Source organism: Talpa europaea (assembly GCF_964194135.1).
Source record: "Talpa europaea genome assembly, chromosome: 2".
NCBI lineage: Eukaryota > Metazoa > Chordata > Mammalia > Eulipotyphla > Talpidae > Talpa > Talpa europaea.
In genome coordinates this window covers 88320756-88347161 of record NC_140068.1, presented here as the reverse complement: position 1 = coordinate 88347161, position 26406 = coordinate 88320756, and the positions used below count along the sequence as shown (strand labels likewise).

General features: G+C 52.4%; 2 protein-coding genes across 3 annotated transcripts in view; both read left to right on the top strand.

Annotated features, from left to right (window-relative positions):
* Positions 1 to 163: 163 nt before the first annotated feature.
* On the top strand, positions 164 to 7966 carry SRF (serum response factor; the record flags this gene model as incomplete). Of its 2 annotated transcripts, none has more annotated exons than XM_084228940.1 (7): positions 164 to 676; positions 2279 to 2545; positions 4086 to 4347; positions 4869 to 4988; positions 6743 to 6934; positions 7580 to 7656; positions 7871 to 7966. In XM_084228940.1, 7 exons carry the CDS (start codon positions 164 to 166, stop codon positions 7964 to 7966), a joined length of 1527 nt encoding a protein of 508 aa, XP_084085066.1. The 2 variants fall into 2 exon arrangements, with proteins under 2 accessions (XP_084085066.1, XP_084085067.1); XM_084228941.1 differs by lacking the exon at positions 164 to 676 and adding an exon at positions 1602 to 1664.
* A 4767-nt stretch (positions 7967 to 12733) lies between these two features.
* Positions 12734 to 26406, top strand: part of CUL9 (cullin 9) — a gene marked incomplete at its 3' end in the record, with an annotated part of 32314 nt that continues 18641 nt past the window's right edge. The window contains exons 1-16 of the mRNA XM_084228226.1: positions 12734 to 13337; positions 13853 to 14007; positions 14330 to 14842; positions 15269 to 15386; positions 15501 to 15694; positions 15966 to 16365; positions 17088 to 17280; positions 19056 to 19263; positions 20989 to 21185; positions 21550 to 21767; positions 22377 to 22623; positions 22717 to 22822; positions 23367 to 23594; positions 23867 to 23957; positions 24093 to 24264; positions 25708 to 25813. Of these exons, the coding sequence (XP_084084352.1) occupies positions 12743 to 13337; positions 13853 to 14007; positions 14330 to 14842; positions 15269 to 15386; positions 15501 to 15694; positions 15966 to 16365; positions 17088 to 17280; positions 19056 to 19263; positions 20989 to 21185; positions 21550 to 21767; positions 22377 to 22623; positions 22717 to 22822; positions 23367 to 23594; positions 23867 to 23957; positions 24093 to 24264; positions 25708 to 25813 (3741 nt within the window). The 5' untranslated portion in view covers positions 12734 to 12742. The remainder of the gene's footprint in view (positions 13338 to 13852; positions 14008 to 14329; positions 14843 to 15268; positions 15387 to 15500; positions 15695 to 15965; positions 16366 to 17087; positions 17281 to 19055; positions 19264 to 20988; positions 21186 to 21549; positions 21768 to 22376; positions 22624 to 22716; positions 22823 to 23366; positions 23595 to 23866; positions 23958 to 24092; positions 24265 to 25707; positions 25814 to 26406) is intronic.

Below are 26406 nucleotides of genomic sequence, written 5' to 3'. Positions count from 1 at the left end.
GTCGGCCCGGGCGTGCAGGGGCCCCGGGTTCGCGGCGACAGCGGCGGCGTCGGCAGCCGCACTCGCAGCAGCAGGCGCGCCGGGTTGCGCCGGGAAGCCCATGGCGGCGGCGGCGGCCCCGGTTCCTCGCTGACTGGCCGCCCGTCCTCCTGCACCGAGCGCCATGTTACCGAGCCAAGCTGGGGCCGCGGCGGCGCTGGGCCGGGGCTCGGCCCTGGGGGGCGGCCTGAACCGGACCCCGACGGGGCGGCCGGGCGGCGGCGGCGGGACTCGCGGGGCTAACGGGGGCCGGGTCCCCGGGAACGGCGCGGGGCTCGGGCCGGGCCGCCTCGAGCGGGAGGCTGCAGCCGCGGCGACAACCACCCCGGCGCCCACCGCGGGGGCCCTCTACAGCGGCAGCGAGGGGGAGTCGGAGTCGGGCGAGGAGGAAGAGCTGGGCGCGGAGCGGCGCGGCCTGAAGCGGAGCCTCAGCGAGATGGAGCTCGGCGTGGTGGTCGGCGGGCCCGAGGCGTCGGCGGCGGCCGCGGGGGGCTACGGGCCGGTGAGCGGCGCGGTGAGCGGGGCCAAGCCGGGCAAGAAGACGCGGGGCCGCGTGAAGATCAAGATGGAGTTCATCGACAACAAGCTGCGGCGGTACACGACCTTCAGCAAGAGGAAGACGGGCATCATGAAGAAGGTACCGGGCCGGGCGGCGGGCGGCCGCGGGAGACCTGGAGGGTGGGGACGCGCTGGGGGACCCGGGCGGGAGGCAGAGCCGAGGCGGAGGCGAGAGGCGGCCAGCCCGCGGGAGGTGTGTGGGAGGGGAAGGCTGTTACCCCCGGAGGGTGCGAGGGGAGGGGCCGCCCGGAAAATGTGGGGAGAGGGGAGATGCCGGCAAGGTCCGGCGAGGAGGGAAAAGGCGCGGAGGTGGGAGTGACGGGCGCGGGAGAGGAACAGGGCCCCGGCAGGGCAGCGTGAAGGGGCAAGGAGCGGGAATGCGAGGCTGCCCTGGAGGTAGCTAATGGGACGCGGAGGTCAGCGGGTCCAGAGCCTCTGGTGTTGCGGGGAGGGCGCCAGAAGGGCTGGGAGCAGAAGAGACGGTGTGGAGGTGAGGAGGCTGGAGCTGTATAACAATGAGCGAGCATGTGTAGGAGGAAGGTGGGCTCCACTATAGTAGTGCCGGCTGCAAGGCAGACAGGACTGGGGACCAAATTGGGACTCAGGAGCTCCCAAGGTAAGGGAGCAAACAGGTCAGGGGAACAGATGTCGTCTCCACCAAGTCCCCAGGTCTTCCATGGCATCCACTGGAAACCCGCACACTCCTTACAGGACAGGCTTCAGAACCATCTGGACTTGGGACAAGTGGATTCTCTAGGGAGAATCTGTGTGTGGAGTTTGGGGAGAAGTCAGGGAGGGCTGCTAAGTGAGGTGCCTAGATATTCCTCCTCTTATAGCCAATTATCCAGTGAAAAGTTGAGGAAAGGAATGGTGGTTGGTGGGCCCAAGGCATTGGCTGGCATAGATGATATGGAATAGAAGCTGAGGAACTGGGAAACCAGAAACTAGAACCCTGGAAAATTGGCTGGTGTTTATGTCTGTCCCATATTGAAGCCAGACTGCTTCCAAAGGGGGATCATGGAACTTTATTGGGAGTGAGGATGCTATCTGTGGGTCCATCCTTGAAGGTCCCCTTCCTGGGCTCATGACAGGGGAGTACCTGCTGCTGATCTACTCCATCTCCCATCACACCAGACACTTGTATCAAGACAAAGAAAGAAAGAAAAAAAAAAAAAAGAGGTAGCACAGTATTATAGGGCAGAAGGACAAACATGACAACAGGTCAGGGCCTGTGCCATTTCTGGGAAGAAACATGGGACAGGTTAGAGCTCAGATGGCCCCTTATTGCTAATGTCTGCATGACTTCCAGTGTAGTATCCAGGTCATCTTGGCCCCTGAGACTGTGAGGAGGGCGTGGGAGCCATCTCTCCTAAGGCTTCAGTTACCTGAGCCCCGTTCCTCCTGAGGCTGTCACCATGTCATCAGGGGGCCATGACTGTTTGGGGTGTCCACAGGTCAGTGGGGTTGCACCTCAAAGGAGAAGCATGGATAGTTTTGCTGCTCTCTAGCTTACCTGCAGATATCCTGATAGGACCCCCACCCCAAAGAGTAACTGGAGGGGAAGGTCATTGTGGGAGTGGGGGCTTGAGAAACAGTGTACTTCCTCTCTTTCCTACTTCCCAAGGAAGGTTGAGATCAAAAGTTTTGCTGACCTACCCATCTCCTCCCCACCTATCCCCAGGCCTATGAACTGTCCACGCTGACAGGAACACAGGTGCTGTTGCTGGTGGCCAGTGAAACAGGCCATGTGTATACCTTTGCCACTCGCAAACTGCAGCCCATGATCACCAGTGAGACTGGCAAGGCACTGATTCAGACCTGCCTCAACTCGCCAGACTCTCCACCCCGCTCAGACCCCACCACAGACCAGAGAATGAGTGCCACAGGCTTTGAAGAAACAGACCTCACATACCAGGTGTCGGAGTCGGACAGCAGTGGGGAGACCAAGGTGTGTTTGGATCGACTCTCTGAGGGGAAGTAACAGGAGGGGTTTGATTGGCAGAGGGGGGGTTCCCTCTCACCCTCTCCCAAAACAGGTGGATAAGTGCCCAATGATGTGGAGTAGAGCTGGGTTAGGGCTCTTCTTCCTACTGGACAGGTGTCCATCCTCGCTATCCTGACAGGAGGCCGGCCCCCTAGATAAGCGGGCGGCCTCCGTGCCCATATAAGGCCGGCTCCGGCTCCCCGCCGGCCTCCTGCTCGCAGCCCGCCTGCCTGGCAGGGCCCTTGCATTCCTCCCGCCAGCTGTCTCCCCATGGGGGCGGGGGCGTAGCTTAGCCCGGCCCTCCCGGCAGGCTGGGTCTCAGGGGAGTAGGAAGGGGCATTCATGGGTTCCAGGGTCCTGGGAACCCAGCACTGCGGGCTGGCGTACTGACTGATGGAAGCTACCTTACCAGCCAGCTGCCTACCTCTTCAGGAAGTCCGGGCCGGGCACGTTAGGGAGTGTATTCAGCTGTTAGGGAAGCCGGCCCTAGTTACGCCTCCCCCTTCCTTTTCCCGGTAAGGGGAAGGGGCGGGGCTTCCTCCCTTGCTTGACTGGGGAGCTCCACCTTCCGGGTGGCCCTTCATTAACTGACCAATCGGAGGAAGCGGCACTGTTTGCCTTAGCAACGCCTCCGCCAATCAGGGTTTTCAAGTGCGACAGCTTAGCAAACATTTAGCGCTGACCCAACCCCAACCTCGAGTCCCCACAGTTCTCATCTGGTCTCAAGGCTTCCTCCTTACCCTTCTAAGAACAAAGGCTCCCTGAGGGGACAGTCTGCCCTCCCTTCAGTGGCATGTCATCTTTAATAATTTTCAAATTCTTAGCAATAAGGTTCATTTATTTCCAGAAAATTTTCTTGAACGAATAAATTCATTTTGTAGTTTAAATCTTAAGTTTTTGTTGGGATAAAGTGCTTTACTGCCAACCTCCCAAGATCTGTCAAACCCTAAGTTCCCTGAAAAACTTTGTTTCAAAAGTCTGGCAAATCAGAGCTGGAAGATCCCTTTTAAAGAGGATATAGGAGACCAGCCCACTGATATTTACCAAAGAGGAAAACTGAGGCTCAGATAGAGAAAGTCGTATTCCCAGGGTCACACAGATGGTCATTGCCAGTACTGGGAACAGACTCTCCCAGCCAATGTGATGACCACAACCCAATGGGACAGAGAACTCAAGGAATTATGACGATGATATCATTATCATGTGAGCAGCAACTACTTATATTGCCTTTTTATGTGCCAGACATGCTCCTGAATGCTTTGCTTTTGTTGGTCTATTTAATCTTTACAACACCAGTGGGATGGGTGTTATTTTCCTTTTATAGACAGGAAACTGAAGCCCAGGAGCTCAATAACTTGCCTAAGTGTCTAGCAGCAAGTAAATGGCACAACTGGGATTTGAACCCCAACTTACTGGTTCTGGTCTGGGCTGTCAATTCACATGAAGCTTCTGTAGGGATGGGACCTGGTAGAAGCTCACTGCTCCATCTTTACTCTGGGTGTAGGACACACTGAAACCAGCGTTCACCGTCACCAACCTGCCGGGTACCACCTCCACCATCCAGACAGCACCCAGCACCTCAACCACAATGCAAGTCAGCAGCGGCGCCTCCTTCCCCATCACCAACTACTTGGCACCGGTGTCTGCTAGTGTCAGCCCCAGTGCTGTCAGCAGTGCCAATGGGACTGTGCTTAAGAGTACAGGCAGTGGCCCTGTCTCTTCTGGTGGCCTCATGCAATTGCCTACCAGCTTCACCCTCATGCCTGGTGAGTCACAAAGGACACATTGAGCCTGCTAAAGAGTGGGTTTAGGGCTGGCACAGGGAGAACCTCTTCCTCAGATCAGAAGGAGTATGACAGGGGCCAGAATTTGAAGGGAGCCTCTTCTGTCCCGTTGGTAGGCATGTACCTCTCCACTGGGGCCCCCACTGTCCTTGTCTTATTTAGCTTGTCCATCCCTGTGCCCCCATTGCCACAGAGACAGTAGTATTCTGTCACATCCCTACATTAACTGGGGTGCCCATCATGTCCTTGATGGTTTGCTACCAGCTCCTGTGTCAACTGAAGAGAGCAGAGTCAAGGGCTGGGGGTGAGGGAGGAGGGGAGGACAAGAGTAGAGTGTGGAGCCTTGGGACACAGAGATTTAGGACCTGAAGGGTCTCTTGCGCCTAAGGAAAGATAAGGAGTACAAGTTGGGGACCAGTGTGCCAGTCCCTGGGCATGTTTGAAGGTGCTTGTTGCAGGTGGCCAGAAAGAACAGAGAATGAACAAGTCTCTATGTCTCATAGGAGGGACAGTGGCCCAGCAGGTCCCAGTGCAGGCCATTCAGGTGCACCAGGCCCCACAGCAAGCGTCTCCCTCTCGTGACAGCAGCACAGACCTCACGCAGACCTCCTCCAGCGGGACAGGTATAGCTTGAAACTCTGTCATCTCCCTGCCCTGCCTCCCTCATGAGGCCTAGCAGCAGGTGCCCAACAGTATCCTATAACTAAGGTCAGAGAATTTCTTAATGTGAGACTGAGGCTTTTGACTTAATCCTAATCCTTATGGGAAAATCAGGTGAGGGTGGCTGGGTTTTGAATCAGGCCCTGCAGTATGGCTATGAATTCCAGGAAGAAACTAGGAAGGAATCTTTGAAGGCACCCTCTCATTTAGATGAGAAGTCTGAGGTCCAGAAAGGAGAAGTTACTTTCCAAAAAACATACATTTGCTTAATTACCAGGAAGGATTTATAGAGCAATTGTCTCCTGTGGGAGGATGTCCTAGGTTTTGAGTAGACTTAATTCCCCTCGGGTATCATTTCAGAAATGATGAGACCCTTTTTACAATGAAATTACTTTTATTTATTTATTTATTTTTATTTTTTGAAATTACTTTTAAGTTCTGGTTATTTATAACCTGTTACACAAAGTGTGACCTATGGGCAGGGAGCAACAGCAATCACCTGGGGACTTGATAGAATGCAGAGTGTTATGTTTTTGTTTTTGTTTATATTTTTGCATTTATTTTATGCTCAGTTAATTCCAGGGCTATAAATTTTTGTTGCTTTGGTGTCTTCTGAGATATCCTTTTCTTCTGTGCCGCCTCCTGGTCTGGTTTAGGATTAGTCTATTCTTTTTCAGTGCCGTCATCTGAAGTGGGGAGGGGGAGCCCACGTGAGGGTGACCTGACCACAATCTCTGGAGGTCCTGTGCCACATCTTGGGGTTTTGTTTACCTGGATGTGCTTAATGACCCGAGAAACTATATCTGAACCCTCAGTTCAGCATTACTCTTTGCATTTTTAAGCATGTGCAGTAAAAATTCAGCACCTTTTTGAGACACTGGCCCCGCATCCAGCCCCACGGTTTGGCCTGAACACACCTACCAACTCCACCCGCCACTGTAACAATGGATGGCACGCATGGCTTCCAGAGAGTGATGTCCCTCAGATTCTGGGTGGCTTTTTGGATATGCACGCCCTTGACAGCCTGGGCGGCTTCATGAATTTTCTTAAAATGAACACAAAGATTTTAACTTCTTGATTTGCATTGCATTGTGGGGTTTTCAGGGGCCAGTAAGTAGTGAACCTTTTCAGAGATTACCTAAGGCTCACAGGAAGAAGATCAGAAATGCAGACTCTTGGGCCTCCCTGGTGGCACAGGAGTTAAAGACAGCACTATCAAGCTATCGCCAGAAATGCAGATTCTTAAGCTTCATCCCAATCTCCTAAAACAGAATCTGCATTTTAACAAGATCCCCAGGTGACTGCACGCACATAAACATTTGAGAAGTACTTGTTTACAAGATGAATGTGTTAGGCACACATTTAGGAAGAGGAGGGAGTGATAACAAATAAAAAAGGGGACCATGGAGCCCCTAAAATGGGAGTATCTTAATTTCCTTAGGGTGGCAAGGGCCTTAAATTAGAGTGCTCAGCTGAGCACAAATAGTGCTACTCACAGGAGTGCTCACAAATAGTACTCAAACAGTGAGTAGCATAATGTGACAGGATACGGTAAAAGGTTGGGGCTATTGTGGTCAAGAAAAAAGTCAGGTTTTTCTTAAGTCTTGTCTAACTTCTAACCTGGGAAGTGGCAAGAGGTGTGGAATTCCTGGGGTGGGGTGGGGGAGATCGGTAGGGACCAATGCTGACCTCCCTGATGAGTGTCTGTGTTTGCCAGTGACATTGCCCGCCACCATCATGACGTCATCCGTGCCCACAACTGTGGGCGGCCACATGATGTACCCTAGCCCCCATGCAGTGATGTACGCTCCCACCTCGGGCCTGGCTGATGGTAGTCTCACCGTGCTCAATGCCTTCTCCCAGGCGCCATCCACCATGCAGGTGTCCCACAGCCAGGTCCAGGAGCAAGGTGAGTGGGGGGGGCAGGGTGGGGAGAGTGGGATTGAGGAAAAGAAGACCATCTCCTCCCTTAATGACATACACTTACATCCCCCCCCCACTCAGATGTGCACACTTACACACACACATACACAAACTCAGATGCCCACAAGCGCACCTACACATAAATACACACACTCTGGTATCCATGCTTATCCACTTGGACACTCATGCACATATGAACACTGACACCCATTTGCATAATTTTCTTTTAAAAATTTATTTATTTATACAAGCACTGGGTATAGTCAGAAGCACAGAAGGGTGAGAGAATTCACCAGAGCCAGAGCGGTCAGCAGAACAGACAGACTGACGAAATACATTGCTGAGGGAAGCAGTGGGCGCGGCAGGAGAGGTCTCTCGCGCCATGTGGGACCCTCGCTGGCTGGCGGGGGATTGAACCAGTGCTGCAGAGGCTGCAGGCAGCTTTGCAGCCCAGCGCTCAACCGCTGCACCACCGGGGAGGCCCCCCCACTTGCATATTTTGACACATTTGGACATACCCCTTTGACATATATGAGACTCTACCTGGTCTATGCTTTTATCATTATCCCTCCAATATCTGGAAGTTTCACTTGAGCAAATGATGTGAGTATTTCCTGGATTTCCAATGCAGGTGGTGTCCCCCAGGTGTTCCTGACAGCTCCATCTGGGACAGTGCAAATCCCTGTTTCTGCAGTTCAGCTTCACCAGGTAAGTAGAGGCAATTTTCACCCATCCCAGCCAACCAGCCACTTCTTTATCTTGGCCTTAGGAATTGAGCACGGTGAGACTTACCAGCACCGTGCTGCCGGTCCGTCAAAGGCAGGAGGCCTGTTTTCCTGGTTAGGGCTGTGGTGGGCAGGCAGGCAAGCAGTGGGGAGCCTGAGCTGACCCTCCCCTTCCTTATGTACTCTCTTCCCTCCAGATGGCTGTGATAGGGCAGCAGGCTGGGAGCAGCAGCAACCTCACCGAGTTACAGGTGGTGAATCTGGATGCCGCCCACAGCACCAAGAGTGACTGATCCGCCCTGCCGCCCTGGGCAGATGGCCCAAGGGACGGCACCACTTATTTATTGTTGCCTTTTCACGTTTTCTTTATACACATGTTGACGGGCCGCAGGAGGGAGGCAGGGAGGAGGAGTGGGCAGCCACAGGACTGAGCCCTCTCACTCCAGCCAAAGAAATGGGCCAGCCTGCCCTCCACCCGGCCCTCCCTCATCCTCCCCTTTCCGGCTCCACCTCCCATTTCTGTTGATGGTGAGGCTGTCCTCCCCTCTCAAGATTCCCCTTGCCGGCTTGACTCCATGTTTGCCATGAGTATTAGCTTACCCAACGGGACCGTGCCCCACCTTCCCACACACAGGCCTCTGTGGGACTAGGCACCGCGTCCCCCCTCCCCCCTGAGGAAGCAGTTGGGGTCCTCTCCCCAGCCTCCTTGCTGACCCCAGGTCAGTACTATGTCTGCCACAGGCTGGGTCAAAAGACCCCTACCCCTGCCCCTCAGGGAGCCAGCTGGGGAGATGGGCTTCTTCCCTCATGCCGCTGCCCGCGGCCCCTGCAGCTCTGGAGAGCCAGGCCTGTGCGCAGAGCAGGCCATCCACCCTGCCTCGCCTTGCCTCTCTCCTCAGACCTCCAGGGGCTCCTGGGTTGGAGGGAACCACCACTGTTCCCTTCTCCTCCTGTCTTCCCCCCTCCTCCCAGCTGCTTTACTTAAAGTTGATTTTGAACTTTTTATTTGAGGAGACAAAGTGAAAACAAATCTATAAATATATATTTTTAAAATATTTAACTTTTTTTTATGGCGTTTTTCTCGTCCCCCTCCCCACCCAAGCTCCCCTTCCCTGGGGAGCCCTGGGGCTCCCCAGAACTGGCTGGGCCTCTGGGGGGAAGAGCCACCCCAAGAGTTTGGGGCCCACCAGTGTGGGGGGGGAGATTCTGGGATTGCCCGGTCCTGGATTGTTTCCAGGAGAAAACCGGGGGAGGGGCCCTCAGGCCATGCCCCAACGGGGTGGGGAGGGTGAGCCTCCGCTCTGGGCCTCTTTTTGCCCTTTAGGGCTGTTGCTAGGGAGAGGGAAGAGGGAGACCAAATGTGGGGGAGGGGGGAGGGTGTCAGATAGAGGCAACTGACTTCATTTGTGCCACATGTAAGGGCATTGCAGCCTTGTGCTCCCTCAGGCCTGCAGCTGCCTGGGGCCCAAGTTGCAGTGAGCAGGGTGGGATCTGGGAGGGGGTGAGAGGTCAGAATGGGGGTCAGAAGAAATGGGAGCAGCTCTTGGGCTGAGCGCAGCGATAGGGGAGCCAGTAATGGGCAGCTCTCCCAGGGAGTGAGCAGCTACTGTAACTTTTTTAAATTAAGACAAAAAGCCTTGAAGAAAATGACTTTATTTTTCTAAGTGTAACCTCAGTATTTATGTAATTTGTACAGGGGCCGTGCCCCACCCCCTTCTGCCCTCTTTGGGGTAGACTTTGAGGGTGGGCCAGCATAGGGGGAGGGTCTTTTACCCTGTGTCAGAGCCTACCTTCACCACCTATATCCAGAAAGGGAGCTTTTTCAGAACTGGGCAACACTTGGGGTGGAGTTTTATAAACCCCTTATGACTGCCTACAGTAGGAACAAGCCTGCTTCTGTGATTAGGTGAAGGGGTGGGGGAAGTTTTTATGCACAGCCTAATTATTAAGGGGATGATTTGCCTACATGTTTGAGAACCCCCTAACCTCTAAACCCATTGCTGTCTTGCCCCGATTTGGGGTGCCAAGATGGAAGTCACCTTTCTGGGCTTTCTCCTGGACATAGCTGGGGCTTATGGGTGGCTTACAAGGCTGGGGCATGGCAAATCAGGGGCCAGAGAGTAGGGGAGCTTGGGACTCAGGTCTGTAACTGCCCAGGCCCTTTTCTCTGCTCTTGTTTCACTCCACCATCACTCACTCACTCCCCGCTCCCCCACCCTGGGGAGGAGACCTTGATGAATTCCTCCTCTCCTTCCCACAAAAGACAGACCCTGTGAGTGAATCAGGCAAAGTGCTTATAATGTGTGTTGTGTGAGCATGGCCTTGGGAGAACATGGCATTCGTCAGGGATAAGGTGGCATTTATATGTGCGGCGACCCTTGGTGTTTCCCTTCCTCGGTGGCTCTGGGGGGTGTGTATGTATGTATGTGTGCCCGAATGAATGTGTGTGAATGTGGGGTGTGTATGTCAGTGGTTTCTACTTCCCCTGGGATGCTGACCCAGGAATAGTGGACATGGTCACAGTCCTATGTACAGAGCTTCTTTTTTGTATTAAAAAAAAAATACTCTTTCAATAAATGTATCATTTTTGTGCACAGACTGTGGGGTCTTTGCCTTCATTTTTCTATATAGGAAGCGAGGTGTGGGTAACACGAATCAAACTTCCAAAACTAATCAAACCTCCAAAAGTTGCTGCCTGGCTGCTTGCGGAAAGAACGCTAACAAAGGTGTGCTTTGGCTTGTTGAACTCATTGAAGCATCATGGTGGGGGGGGCGGTGAGGAAATGTGTCGGCCAATCCAAAGCAATGCTGAAGGGTTTGGGAAAGTCGTGGGCACGTGACTTAAAAAACTCAAAAGACAGTCCCCTAGCCGGGAGTGTGGTTACGGGGTTCCCCCGGGATGAGGAAGGCACCTGTACTGAAAATCGATTGGAAGATGGAAGAGGCCGCCTGCTGCGGCAGGGCGAGAAGCTGGGGGACCGCGACGATCCGTGGTCCCCTGCCGCCCCCGCCACGCCCCCGCCCCCGCCCCCGCGGCGGCCTGCGGCGTCTGCGCATGCTCCACGGCCGAGCTGTTGCGCCGCGCTCGGCTGTGGGCCGCGGCGGGACCCGTAGACGCCGGGTGGTGCGCGCTCTCGCCGTGTGACTCGGAAGGGAGCTGCGGAGGAGGCGGGGCCAGGACGGCGGGACCGGCCGCTGGGTTGCCGCGGCCACGCCGGGCGGTGGGGAGGTGAGAGGAGAGTCCTGCGCCCACCCGGTCCCTGCCCCGACCCCTCCCCGGGCCCTTCCCCACTCTGGGGGACTGAAGAGCCACGTCTTGCTCTCTGAGATAAAATCGGTCCTGACAGCGTCCCCGGACCGCACCCCCCAATCCTCGCCCAACCCCCCAAACCCGTTTCCACTGCCTTACTGACCTCGCCCCGCACTGGGCTGCTCTGCAAGCTTGGGCCTGACCTCGCTGTCTGCACCTTCCTGCCTGCCGCCTCCTCCCAGAGTCCACATCTCACCCCCACATCTTCGCTTATTGCTCGTTTCCTAGGCCCGCCTTACCTTCCCTCCGTAGGCCTGTCAGATGGTTTTACTTCTCCAGCCTGCTCAGGAGTCCTCCTTCGCCAGGCATCCCCTCATGCTCACCGGGTCCCTACCCTCATGGAGGTCCACATCTCCTGTATTTCCCCTTCTCCTGCTCTCATCTATGTCTGCACCCCAACGTGACGCCTGCCCTGCTCACCATTTCTTCATCTGGGTTTACCTCCCAGTAATTACCCCACCATTCCCTGTTGCCCCCACAGGGCTTCATATCACCCATGCCTTTTTTTTTCCTGATCATTTGCTTAGCCATCACCCTGTTCCCATTTATAATCTTTGGGCTTAATCACTTTCCATTTATCTGAATCTGCTCTTCCCTTCATCTAAGAATAATATAGATTATGTTTATGTGTACTCTGAGCTATATGCTGTTATAAATGCTTTACCTATACCAACTTAATTAAGTTTTACAACTTTATGAGGTTGGGTATTATTACCATCTAGCAGGAGGAAACTGAAGCTCAGAGGTTAAGTAATTTGTCCAAAACTAAGACATAGTAAATGAAAGAGCCAGAATTCAGAGTCACGTGTTTGCGACTCTGAAATCTGCGCTATATTGCCTTTCTGATATCTCCACCTTCTCCTGACCTCGTTCCTTGCCCATCAGTTGTATGATTACGGCCTTGATCTACATGTACCTGACTTAGCTCCTCACCATACATACAGAATAAGTGCAGTATGGGGGCCTGGTCTTTTTCTGCCATAATTTTTTCTATCCGCAGGCCACTTCTCTTTTCATAGTTCTCAATTTTTCCATCCACTCATCTGGAATTGGGGGCCCATAGCCCAGTCTCTTTCATCTCTGGTTTCCATATCTGCCATGACCGTTTATGTCCACATTCCAGTTGCTTTAGCTTGTCATTTGCAGTCCCTATCCTGCCCTTCTCAACCTGACTTTCCTCACTTGTTCTGACCCCACTATCTCTTGTTGCTGTCCTCCCTGCTCATGCATGTCATCCTTTAAGTCCTATCTCTTCCATTTCTTTTTTTTTTTTAAGATTTATTTTATTTATGCATGCAAAAACTGGGGGCTAGGCCAGAGGTATGGGGGGTGGTAGTGAGAGAATTTACCAGAGACAGAGTGGGGAGCAAAACAAGCAGATCTACTGAAATACACTGCTGAGGGGAGCAGCAAGCGACACAGGGGAGGTCTGCTGCGCCATGTGGGTCAGCTTCATGCCACAGTGGCTTAGGCTTGATAGTGCTGAGATTTAACCACTGTGCCACCAGGGAGGCCCTCTCTTCCATTTCTTAAACCCTTTCATTTCATCCTCTCTGTTTTTGGTCCAGTCTCATACTCTTAAATCTCAAAACATGTCCTTCCTATTCTTGGCCTTTCTTCTTTGGCCTCTAACTTCCACCATGCACCCTACACATCACCACCCATCCTATCTGAGTCTCCAGATTTTACCCCCTCCAAGTCGTTTTTTTCTCTTCCCCATACTTCCTGTATCTTTCTCCTTGTGTCCCAGGAGGTCAGGATGGTGGGGGAACGGCGCACTGGGGACATCATGGTACCCTTGGGGCCCCGGCTGCAGGCATATCCTGAAGAACTCATTCGACAGCGGCCTGGGCACGATGGGCGTCCTGAATACCTGATCCGATGGAGTGTCCTGAAGTGTGGGGAAGTGAGCAGAGTGGGTGTGGAAGAGGGCAAGGCAGAGCACATCCTCATGTGGCTGTCAGCTCCCGAGGTCTATGCCAACTGCCCCATGCTGTTAGGTGAGCGGGCACTGTCTAAGGGACCTCAGCATGAGCCAGCAGGGGGTTCAGGCAGCTTTCCCCGAGATCCAGGAGGCATGGATGACGTGGCCATGGGAGAGATGGAGGCTGATGTACGGGCGCTGGTGCACAGGGCTGCCAGGCAGCTGGCAGAAGGTGGGACCTCAAGCCTCACGGCTGCTGTACTACACACCATCCACGTGCTCAGTGCCTACGCCAGCATCGGGCCCCTCACTGGGGTCTTCAGGGAGACGGGAGCCCTGGACCTGCTCATGCACATGTTGTGCAACCCTGAACCTCAGATCCGTCGGAGTGCAGGCAAGATGCTGCAGGCCCTGGCAGCCCACGATGCTGGTAAGAGTCAGCCCGGGAAAGAAGGAAAACATTGGAGAAAGTGGGGCCATGAGGAGTAAGATCAGGATGAGGAAGGATTTCCCAGCCCTGTAAGAACATCTAGTATTTTTTGTGACTATCAATTCATTACGAAGGCAAAACAGTAGGTTAAGAAACTATTGCAGGTATATAAACGTAAAATGGTAGTACCCGGTTTATTTGTCCATTCTCAGTACAGTAGCAGAGAAGAGAATGGGGTAGGTTTGTTTGTCTTTTTAAATCGTAGTTTGGGATTTACTGGTTGCATTTTGCAAAAAATGCAAGATAGTATGTAACAGTAAGCTAAGTTGTACAGCATGCAATACATGTATCAGTTATATGTATCAAGTTACCCAGCGAAGTGTATATGTGTGTATAGCTTACCCGATCTCACTCACAAAGAAGCTGGAAAGCCTCAGAGGCAGAACAGAGAGTCTGAGAAAGGCAGGGGAAAGTATTGAGATTGCGAGAGGATTTGGATTGGGTGTGGATTACAGGGAGTCGGGCTCACGTCCTTCTGTCACTGAGCCAGCAAGATGGCATCGAGCAGCACATGGATTTTGACAGCCGCTACACTTTGCTGGAGCTGTTTGCAGAGACCACGTCCTCTGAGGAACACTGCATGGCCTTTGAGGGCATTCATCTGCCGCAGGTACTCTGGCATCTGTGGGGGAAATGTGTGCAAGGTGTAGGGCATCATTTCCAAAAATGTGGTTCAGGACTGTGCATCAGCACCAGAGCCACCTGGTTAAATGGAGGTTCGTGCCCCCTCCTCACTGAGAATTTGTGAGATAGAACCCAGGAATCTGTGTTTTTAAGATATTTTGATGTGTTTCTGACATAAATCAGTTTGAAAACTACAGGTCTGGGGTTGAGGCCCTTATATTCTTCTGTGGAGGATGATATTCAGGGGAAAAGAGAGAGGGGCCGAAGCTGGGAGAGGATGAACCTACACTGAGGACTGTGTCCTACAGATTCCAGGAAAACTGCTCTTCTCCCTGGTGAAACGCTACCTATGTGTCACTTCCCTGCTGGATCAGCTGAATAACAGCCCAGAACCAGGAGCTGGAGACCAAGGCTCCTGGTTCCCAAGGGAGGAGCCGGGCCGGGAGAAAAGCCGGAGCCAGAGGGAGCTGGAGTTCAGTATGGCTGTGGGCAGCCTCATCTCAGAGCTGGTGCGGAGCTTGGGCTGGGCCCGGAACCTCAGCGAACACGGCACGTCGCCGCCTAGGCCTACTCGGTCCATCTTTCAGCCCTGCATTTCAGGCCCCAGCCTTTTGCTCCCCACCATCACTGCCACCCCAAGACGGACAGGGCGGGCCTTCCGCCAGCGCTCTGAATTCTCTAGCCGCAGTGGCTATGGTGAGTACGTGCAGCAGACGCTGCAGCCAGGGATGCGAGTGCGGATGCTGGATGATTATGAGGAGATCAGTGCCAGAGATGAGGGCGAGTTCCGGCAGAGCAACAATGGTGTGCCCCCTGTGCAGGTGAGCCCGCGCGGTGGGGCGGGGGTTTCTTCCGGGGGCTTTTTTTGGTCAGGCATAGGTGGGTTTGCCATTCAGGGGGCTCTGACAAGGAGAAAACCCCCAAGGGAGTTGGAATGGTAAAAGGTGTGCCACTTGGGGGATTGAGATGATCTGGTGGGCTGTGAGATCAAGGAGATACTCACACCCAAGGAAACAGAACTAGTATATCCAGAGACCCCTCCACCCCCGAGCCCTGGAGTTGACTAGGAGGGGACATTGGAGCAGGCGTCATCAGTGTTCAGGTGAAGATGAGAGGCGGGGTGTGCATCCTGGGCTCTGTGATCCAGGTCTGGTCCCGACCATGTCCTTGTAAGGCCTGCATAGTCCAGGGTGTGGAGGGCTGAGCCCTCTATTATTCTTTCCTCTTTCTTCCTCCCTCCATGCCAGGTCTTCTGGCAGTCGACGGGCCGTACCTACTGGGTGCACTGGCACATGCTGGAGATCCTGGGCCCCGAGGAAGCTTCTGGGGATACAAAGGGGAGAGGGGCTTCTGTGTTGGGCACAGGTGAGCTTTGGAGAGAACACATACAACATGTTTCTAAACAGAGAAGCAGTGACTGGGATGAAACACTCCTGACCAGTCCAGGTCGATGCTGAAACCCCATGCTTGTATCCTCAGCATTTCCCTCCTGGGACTGGAAACCTGCAGATGGGCTCTACTCCTTGCCATATCTCCAGCCTGAACCTCAGAAGAATGAGGAATTAGGATACCTGACCCAGGCTGAGTGGTGGGAGCTGCTCTTCTTCATCAAGAAGTTGGATGTATGTGAGCAGCAGCCAATTTTCCAGAATCTTCGGGAGAACCTGAACGAGGTATTACAAGCCTGAGATACCGTGGTTGGGGGGCCAGGGGGCGGGGTGAAGGTGTTGTAGTGGTGTTAGAGAGAGGATTCTCCCTTTGGAGTTCTAGATAGGGGACTTCTTAGAAGGAGGCTGGAGCTGGAAGTTACAGATTGAGGGGTCCTGCTGGGAGAAGAGACAAATGCTGTGAGGGGCTAGTACATGGAATGTGTGCATGGCATGGTGGGAGGTGGCCATCCTCCCTGTCCCTGAGACCTTGGTTTCTGCTCATCCCTGTTGACAGGCCCTGAGTGAAAAGGCTCTAGGTGACATCTCCGTGCCTGTAGAGATGGCTGAAGGTCTGCTGCAAGTTCTCAGTAATCGGTTTGAGGGCACCACTCTCAGCGACCTGCTCAACTCCCAGATCTACACCAAGTATGGGCTGATACCTGATGAACTAAGCAGCTTGTCTGCTTCACAAAGTCACTCCTGTACCCCAGATCCAGAAGAGGAGTCCAAGTCGGAGACCATCTTCTCAGAGGAAGAGACTGAGTGTCCCAGAGCAAAGGCTGAGCCCCCTAAGGCAGAGCCTTCCAAGGGAAAGACTGAGCCCCCCATGGCACAGAGTGACTCCCAGCTGTTTAACCAGCTGCTTGTGACTGAGGGGATGGCTCTGTCCCCTGAGATGAAGGAGGCAGCCAATGGTGAGTCAAAGTTGGAACAACTATGGTCCCCATAGAAGTGGGCTGACAGGGTAGAGGGAAAACCATGGAGAAAGGTCACATCTGCATGGGAAATGCTTGGAAGCATGCCTCCAATCTTCCTTTGACCTTGACCTCTGCAACTGCACCCTTCCTTCAGTATCCCCAGAAAAAGAGACTCCAGTTTTCAGGGTTATCTTCATCTTCATTGTTTGACCATTAAATTCCTCACACAGGGGCCTCCCCGGTGGCGCAGCGGTTGAGCGCTGGGTTGCGAAGCTGCCCGCGGCCTCTGCGGCGCCGGTTCGATCCCCGGCTGCTCCCCGGCCACCGGAGGAGGGTCCCACATGGCGCGCAGACCTCTCCTGCCGCCCGCTGCTCCCCTCAGCAGTGTACTTCGGTCCTTCTGCCTGCTCTGCTCCCCGCTCTGGCTCTGGTGAATTCTCTCACCCTCCCGCGCTTCTGACTGTACCCAGTGCTTGTATAAACAAAACAAAAACAAAACAAAACCAGCAAACAAATAAATAAAGCATGCCTCTAAAAAAAAAAAATAAAAAAAAAAATTCCTCACACAGAACTGGAAAGGCCTTAAATGCAAGATCTAGCACGAAACGTGTATTAAAATGTCAGTACAATAACTGACGCTTAGCTTGAGCTTTAGAGATTTCCAACTTGGAGGTGCCACAATTTCTTTTAAGCCACTGCCTTTCCCTCACCAATTTCAGAGATGGCCAGAAGCTTGCGGGGGCCTGGTCCACGCAGCATCCTGGATCAGCATGTGGCAGCGGTCGTGGCCACCGTGCAGATATCCAGCTTGGACACAAACCTGCAGCTGTCAGGGCTCTGTGCCCTCTCTCAGGCTGTGGAGGAGGTCACTGAGCAGGACCATCCTCTGGTTCATCCTGACAGATCCCTGAGGTTAGCATGGAGGGAGGGAAGACATTTTGGTGTAAGCGGTCAGCAGAGGAAGATGGTGGTAGGGAAGGAGGAGCTGTGAGGTCAAGAATTAGGAAGCCGAGGGGAGAAATGGGAGCAGTGATACAGGACAGAATATTCAAATGACTAATGTTCTTGAAGCCCTTATTCTCTGCAGGTGCTGTGCTTAAAGTTTCACTCGCACGCTCTCATTAAATCCTCCTATCACCCAAGGAGGAGTTGATAACTCTTCTTAGAGAGTTGTATGGGTGAGGAAACTGAGGTTTAGAGAATTCAGTCAGTTGCTGAGTTTACAGCAGAGCTAAGGGTTCACATCTGGGTCCTTTTGGTTCTAGCACATGAGTGCTATTTTCTTGCTTTTCCCCCTTCTTTTTTATCCCTCCTTCCTTTCTTTCTATTAAAAAACCCCCAACACTTCCTAGTTACATAAATGAACAAATACAGTCTCTTTTCAGAAGAGCTGAAGACTGTGAAAGAACAGTTGTCGCTATCGGGCCAGCGTGTCCTTCCTACCTTCTATAGCCTTACATTGCTGGTGTCTTTGGAACTAAAACATTTTCTGAGTTTCTGCTTTAGTATATGTCATCACACCCTACGTGTTTCTGCAGTGTTTCCCCCACACTCCAGTATGTCTTAGAAGACTTCCATGTGTGTCCGCTTAGAAGTGCCTCACTATTTTCCCTGCGGTATCATTATATCCGAGTTCAAATACAGTGTTCCTGTGGAGCTGTTGCCCTCACATCTGGCAACACCAGATATCAGCATTTTCAAATGCTATCAAATTGGCAAAATTTAAAATCATGGGTATCTCCTTGTTTTAATTTCTAATGAAGTTAGGCATGCTTGTGTGCATTTGTTGTGTCTCCTCTATAAATATTCTATTCTTTTGGCCTTTTTCTTATGGGGAGTCTTTGTCTTTTTCATATTGATTTATAGGCATTTTTGATATTGGTGCTTCAGACCAACATTCCACTGAACCTTCTTCTAGCCCACATTGCTGATCTCTTAGCTCTGTCTGTAGTGTCTTGTGGCACTAAAGGTTTAGATTTTTATGTTCCTGTATTTTTTAACTTTTTTATGACTTCCAGCTTAAAAAGGGTCTGCCCTATTACTGGGTTATTAAAGCATCTCCCATATATTTTTTAAAAGTATGAATAGGAAAAGGTTTCCCTATGTTTTCTAAAAATATCTGTGATTTATTTTACATTTATTTTAGGATCTGCTTGCAGTGTAGTTTTACAAATGGAGTGAAGCAGAGCTTCAGCCTAAAATTTTTCAGATGGGTGGCCAGGTGTCTCTAGGTCTGGCCTGTCCTCACTGTCTAGGACTCTGCTCTCATCTCTCCAGCCATCTATTGTTCTGTTGGATACACGCTATCATTTCCAGAGATTGATTATTATAAGGTTACATTTTGATAGATAATAGGCAAGTCTACCATTATTTTTTCCCAAACACTTCATGCCTCTTCTTGCCTGTTTTTCTTCCTGTGCTGGAATCTGCCTGTTATTTTTTTTCCCCCTAACTTTTTAGGCACTTTGATTAGAATTACATTGAATTATAGATTTGCTTCCTCTATGAGGTGAGAGCCAGAGACAGTTCAACTGCAGAGGAGGGGGATCAGGAATGAGACTAAGGCAGGCAACAGATTGGATAGGAGTGGTGGGGGGTGACAGATTAGATCTTGACTCATAAGGTTGAGCAGGTAGTCAGGCATACCTCTTGGGTTGGGATACCCCAATGTCTGTTCTCTGTCTCAGAGAGAAGCTAGTGAAGATGCTGGTGGAGCTGCTGACAAACCAGGTGGGAGAGAAGATGGTGGTGGTGCTGGCTCTACGCCTCCTCTACTTGCTCATGACCAAGCATGAGTGGCGCCCCCTCTTTGCCAGGGAAGGTGGCATCTATGCTGTGCTGGTTTGCATGCAAGAATATAAGACTTCTGTCTTGGTGCAGCAGGCAGGGCTGGCGGTGAGTAGACTGGGCCTTAGGGGGGATGGAAAGTGATGAGTGAGATGGGCAGGTTGAGAACTGCTGATTTTGAAGAGGTACTGTAGTAATTTAGACCAGAGAGGAGATGTTGGGGCACAGAGATGCTGATGGATTTAAGAGTTCCATCTAGACAGTCTTGGAGAGTGAATGCGTATTGAGAGAAAGGGAGAAGGATGTTTTCAAGAATGACTCCTGGGTCTAAAATTGAGCAGCAGAGTAGATGAGGTGGCCATTTACTAAGTGGAATGTTGGCAAAGGAAGAGGTATGGGAAGAAGGTCAAGAGGGTTTTGAGGTATGTTGAATTTTCCCATGACTTTTCAGTTACAATTAGGTATTTGGTTAAAGACTGATTTTCTAGATGTGACAAAGTATTTCTTTACCATTTGATCTGAGAGATACCCTTACATGAAAAATACCCCCTCACCGTATTTGGGTAAAGCAGTCATCGTTGTTATTGCTTTGCCATCCTGGGTCAGAGAATAGAGAAGTGGAGGGTTGGAGGGGGCCGAGTTCACAGAAGACCTGGCCTCCTAACTACTCCAGACTGAAGCATTGGTTGCTGGGAGCCATGGACAGGGTGTGTTCTGTAGAGCCTGGGGGTTGCTGAGGGGCCAGGTAGGCCTCATCCAGAGCAGTTAGAGAATGAATTCCAATAGTATAATGCAGCGGCAGGCATTGGACATGTGTCCTGTTAGAGCACGCTGTTCCAGGGAGAGGCCAGGAGACTCCCTTCATGGGACCAACTAGATGCTGCTCCCACCAGAGCAGCTAAGCAGTCACAGTCTAAGAATTCCCTTGTCCTTTTACATTCTTGCCCTGCAACAAAATTGTATTTTTTCAAAGTCTACAAAATCCAGATGATTGGGGGATAGTGGGGAAACCAAAGGGAGAAAGCCTCATTAAGAGGTAGGATTTTTCTTGAAGGCTCCAGGCCATATAAGGGGGGGGTTTCCTGAAAATTACTTCTAATTTACTTAAGCCCTGGAGGGTTTCTTCTCAAAAGTCACCCCTTTCTTTAGGAGAGACACTCTCCACTATGATGAGATAGTGTTCCTCTTAATTTAATTTTCTCTCTAGTACCAACAAACAAATTTGCACATTACAAGCTTTTTAGCCCCCTTTAATTCCAGTCACTCTGCCTGTGAGGAGAGCTGGATACTGGCTTCGGATGGACGTAGGTTTGGGAATGTTGGCGTCTAGGTAGTTATTGAAGCTATGGGAGTGGAGGAGGTGATCAGGGGAGGGAGTGCAGAGTGAAGAGAGAAGGGAACAAGGCACTTCCTTGTTGAAGGACTGAGCAGAGGAACTCCAGAGAGGTTGACAACTCAGAGGATGCAAGAAGGAAATCAAGGGAAGAGAGGTTTGCAGTGGGAAGTGTGGCTTAGTGAGGCAGAAAGGAACTTTAAGGAGCGCCATTGAAGGCAATTCTATTCCGCTGTCCCGAGGGGTAGTTGCAGGAGGGTGGTTAGCCTGGGTGCTGGCAGAGAAGAGTTGCAGGCTGATTTTACATGCAACTGTAGACTTTCTTTGTCCCTGTTTTGTTCCTACATGTGATAGCCTTTTTACATGTGATACCTCTTTCGTCTGCCTCTGCTCTTATTTGCAAACAAGTCAGCTGCCCTAAAGTTTGAGGTCCAGAATGATGACCTGGCTCTTCCCTTCCTCTGCCCATTCCTAATTCTGCTTCCACATCTCTCTTGCAGGCACTGAAGATGCTGGCCATCGCCAGCTCCTCGGAGATCTCCACTTTTGTTACTGGCCGAGAGTCTATCCACCCTTTGTTTGATGCCCAGATGACCAGGGAGATCTTCGCCAGCATTGACTCAGCCACCCGCCCGGGCTCTGAGAGCCTGTTGCTTACTGTCCCGGCTGCCGTGGTCCTGATGCTGAACACTGAGGGGTCAGGGCCTCCCCCTCCAAACATCAACCTCCTGCTAAACCCCAAGCCCTGCAACTCCTCTACCCTTTGTTTCCTGTGCCTCACAGAAATTCCCATCTCGTTTTACCTTTGAATGAAACATTGGTGGCCTGCTCTGACTGTTTTTGGAAGAGAGGCCAAGTAATTGGAAGATTCCCAAAGAGGACAAAGATACCCTGACCTCTCTTCCTGGGTTTAGGAAGAGTGACCTAAGGTCAGGGGCCCGATGTCCTGGCCTTGGAGGGGCCACTCCTCCCCAGCTGCTGGGCACGCCCCTCTATACTGCTTCTTATGTCACTTGCATTCACTCTCTTTGAATTTCTTCCTGCTTCCTTCTTCCCCCCAGGTGCTCCTCTGCCGTAAGAAATGGCCTGCTCCTGCTCAACCTGCTTTTGTGCAACCATCACACTCTGGGAGACCAGATCGTCACCCGAGAGCTGAGAGACACCTTATTTAGGCACTCGGGTATCACGCCGGGGACAGAGCCCATGCCCACCACACGCACCATCCTCATGATGCTGCTCAATCGCTACTCGGAGCCACCGAACAGTCCCGAGCATGCAGGTACCATGTGGAGGGGGTGCGCCTGCTGAGGAATGGACAGTGGCAGCTGTGGTCAGGAAGGCTAATCTTGACATCCTGAGCACCTAGCATTAATGGAAAGCTGTGAATCTTTAGGAAATAAGTGAGGGTTTTGGTGTTCAAGCTAGGTTCTTCCTGGCCTAGAGGAGAGGGGGACTTTAAGTAAGTACAAGGAAATTGCCTGCTCTGAATGGTTTAAACATCCGAGGATTCACATCTGTCTGGGCGGGATTTGTCTTAGTGGACAACGGAAGGTTGGTTGAAATGACTTGCGAAGAGGCTTTCTTTGCAGGAATCGTAACTTCCGTAGAAAGTTTGTGACTCAAAACATGAAATATTGATGTCATGGGGAAGAAACTGCTTGTATTTAAGAAATAAGTGAAAACACAGAAGTATGGGGGGATATTGAAATGATCACTAGGTGTCTCTTGATCTGTATATCTAAAGCCACCAGCTAGGTAGGGCAGGGTGTGGTTATAAACCTAATGTGTTTTGCTTATGTAACAAAATAGCTAACATTTAATATCAAAAGGTTTGTATGGCTGTATATTATGTACACGGTTTTTTCCCTCTGGTGTGTCTGGGCAGCAGCACTGGAGACCCCCGGCGCCCAGGGCCAGGATGGGTCCCCTGAGCTGTTGATCCGATCCCTGGTGGGGGGCCCATCCGCAGAACTCCTCCTGGACTTGGAGCGCCAGCTGTGCCGGGAGGGTGGCCCTGGGGGCGCAGTGAGGCCCCTCCTCAAGCGCCTCCAGCAGGAGACCCAGCCCTTCCTCCTGTTGTTGCGAACTCTGGATGCCCCTGGGCCCAACAAAACTGTGCTGCTGACCGCCCTGAGGTGAGCCAGGCAGGGCCTGTGGGGCTGGTGCATGAGGGGGTGAGGGGAGCTGGCAGGTGCAAGGACCTCACTTGTTTCCATCCCTTCACTCAGGGTCATGACCCGGCTGCTGGAGCACCCCGAGGCAGTGGTCCTCCCCTGGCATGAGGTCTTGGAGCCCTGCCTCAACTGCCTGAGTGGCCCCAGCAGTGACTCTGAGGTACCAGAACCGTGGCAGGGTGGGGAAGGAGGGACGGGAGCCTCTGGGGCACCGGCTACCTTGTGAGGCCCTGGCGCACACAGCATAGCCTTTCTGGATGGGTCTGCACCCTGGAAGGGGCAGGTAGGAAAGAGAAGGCTAATGTCATCTAAGAGTCTCCAGATTAGGGTCTTTGAAGTATAAACCTTTTGGCTGCACCTGGATTTTAGATTCTGGCTTTAGGAGAAGCCTGTCTGCACCCATCCAAACGCGCTCTCTTCTTGTCAGGATTTGCGAGTCATGGAGCAAGGTTCAGGCACCTGCATTGGCTCTTGAGATAGTGGGCCCTGTAGAAAGAAGCCTGGGAAGCTCTGCTCCTGCCTTCTTGCTCTGGGGGTTCCAGCACCCCAATATTCTGTTCCAACCTGTCTTTGGTACTCTCCTTTCCCTGGCTCCAAGTGTCTCCAGAGCCTTAACCCCACTTTCCCGTTACAAAACCCACCCCTCACCCCTCCGTGGCCTGCTCCCCCCTTCCTATCTATTCAAGTCTTTGCTTTGGGTTCAGATTGTTCAGGAGCTGCTCTGCTTCCTGCATCGCCTGGCCTCAAAGCACAAGGACTACGCGGTGGTGCTGTGCTGCCTGGGAGCCAAAGAGGCCCTCTCCAAAGTCCTGGACAAGCACTCTGCTCAGCTGCTACTGGCCTGTGAGCTTCGGGACCTTGTGATAGAGTGTGAAAAACACGCCCGGCTCTGTAGTAACCTCACCTCCAGCATCCTGGCTGGCTGCATTCAGGTGAGGCGGGGTGTCTGCAGCTGGGAGAGACTGTACCCCCAAAGCAGGAGATTGGGATTCATTGTGTATCCTGTTTAGTATCCCTGCATGGCACGAATAGTAGCAAACCTGGGGTACTCGTTCCCCAGTCCTTACCTCACAGTCCTTACCACTTCTACCTAAAATTAGGAGGAAAGGGATCGGGTATTCTGCTGCTCTTGACTTTTTCTCCATACCCATTTCCGTGTCTTTCTCCTCCTCCTTGCCCCCTTCTCTCTCTGTCGCGACTGCAGATGGTGCTGGGCCAGATCGAAGACCACAGACGAACCCACCGACCCATCAACATCCCCTTCTTTGACGTGTTCCTCAGGCACCTGTGCCAGGGTTCGTGCGCCCCTCTGCTTCTCCCGACACCCACCCCAGCACCGTTCGCCCCTTCCCTGCCTGCTCCCTCGTCCCTTCCCTTTCTTCTCTCAACCCGCCAGGCTGTGAGCCCACCCCCTTCCCACCTGCCCCCAGGCTCCAGTGTGGAAGTGAAGGAGGACAAGTGCTGGGAGAAGGTGGAGGTGTCCTCCAACCCCCACCGGGCCAGCAAGCTGACGGACCGCAACCCCAAAACCTACTGGGAGTCCAACGGCAGCACCGGCTCCCACTACATCACCTTGCACATGCACCGTGGTGTTCTGGTTAGGTATGAACACACCGATACACATGCACATACTCACACAGGTGTGACTGTTCTGACATGCCCTAGTGTACATCCCCAAGTGCCCACATATGCACAGTTCCCTCCCTCCTGGCACCCTTGTGTCTGAGGGACACACTCAAACCTTTTTTGTGCAGTGAACAGACACATTGACCTGTTTTCCCTGTGCTAAGTACAGACGTCCCCTCGCTCCCTGAGCCTGAGGACGTGCTCCCCACGCAGGTACAGATGTCCCTCCCTGTGCCTGGTGTTGAGGGAGATCAGCAACTCACTTAGCCACTCCTCCTGGGGCCATTTATTTAAGGTATACTCTGGGCCAGGCACCGTGCAAGGGACTGGTGCTACAAGGACAAGACATATGGTACCTGTCTTCAGGGGCCAGACAAGTAGGCAGAGCCAGATCACACACAGTTTTGTAAGCTAAGACATTTGAGCTTTGTTTCAAAACTTGGGGAACCCTTGAAGGATCTTAAGAAGGGAAGAGACAAAGCTAGATTTTTTTTTTTTCTTTTAAAGGTTTATTTATTTATTTATACAAGCACTGGGTACAGTCAGAAGCACGGGAGGGTGAGAGAATTCACCAGACCCAGAGCAGGGAACAGAACAGGCAGACTGACGAAGTACACTGCTGAGGGGAGCAGCGGGCGCAGCAGGAGAGGTCTGCGCACCACCATGTGGACCCTTGCCCGGTAGCCAGGGATCGAACCGGTGCTTCAGAGGCTGCGGGCAGCTTCGCAACCCAGTACTCAACCGCTGTGCCACCGGGGAGGCCCAAAGCTACATTTTTTATTTAGAGTGCTCTGCAATCATGGGTGTTTGAGTCAGAGGCCAGGAGAGAGAGTTAGAAGGTATATGCAGGGGTCTAGTTAGGAAATGATGACCATAATGTCCTCAGTTAGGTCAAGGGAATGGGGACAGACAGTGAAGAGACAGTGGACTGGGAGATTTTAAAATTCCCCTGGGAGGTTGGGTCCATAGGACCCCACTCTTGACTGGATGAGGGAAGCCATGAGAGGAAGTCACAGTGACAGTGAGCATTCTGGTGTTTCCCAGGAGAGAGAGATAGGAAGAGGAGCAGGTTTCTGTGGACCGATGGTCATTCCATTTGGCCATGTTGATGCTGAGGTGCCTGTGGGGCAGGACACGGAAATGTTAGGAGTACAGAGCATGAAAGCTCGGCAGAGCAGTTGATGGTTGAGGGTATCCAACTCCATACTCTAATTGGAGTTACTAGGATATCAATACTTGGTTGAAACCCTGTGTTTAAATGAAATCACTGGGGAAGACAAAGGGAAACGCAGAGGGGCTGGGGAAGATTGACACTTCAGGAGCCAGCACAGGGACAGGGTCCGGAGAGGAACTGGGATGGAAGTTGCTTTGAACAAGGCCAGAGCCCCTATCCTGAGTGATTGGTTCTTCCTCTCGCAGGCAGCTGACCTTGCTGGTGGCCAGTGAGGACTCAAGTTACATGCCGGCCAGGGTGGTGGTGTTTGGCGGTGACAGCGCCAGCTGCATCAGCACTGAGCTCAACACGGTGAGCTCAAAGCCATTTTGTACAACGAACAGGCTCCCACAGTGACCTGCTTCCATGTCTGGAGTTAAGATGTGCCCTCCCTCCCTGAGCCCGGGGACATGCTCCTTGCCCTTCTCGTCCAGTTTGTCCCAGGTCCTTCCTTATCAGAAGGACCTAGTCCCTGGGGAGTCCTTCCCCCTCCCCCCTCAGCAGGCATTCCCTTGAGTAGAAAGAGTAGAATTAGGGAGGTGGGCCCACATAGACCCCTGCGCTCAGCGTAGGAGGCTGTGAAGGGCATACACGAGGGAACCATCACGGGCTTAGTTTTACCATCAGAGGTTTTTTTTTTATTTTTAGGATTGATTTATTTATGCATTGAAGACCTGGGGCACAGGCCAGAGGTGTGGCAGAGGATTCACCAGAGATGGAGTGGGGAACAGAAATAGGCAGACTGACAGAAAAACACAGCTGAGGGGAGCAGCGGGGGAGTCAGGAGAAGTCTGCTTCACCATGTGGGTCACCTCCCTGGCCGGGGATTGAACTCGTGCTGCAGTGGCTGCAGTAGCTTCATAGTGCTGTGTCTTAAGTCCTTGCGCCACCAGGGAGGCCTGTCA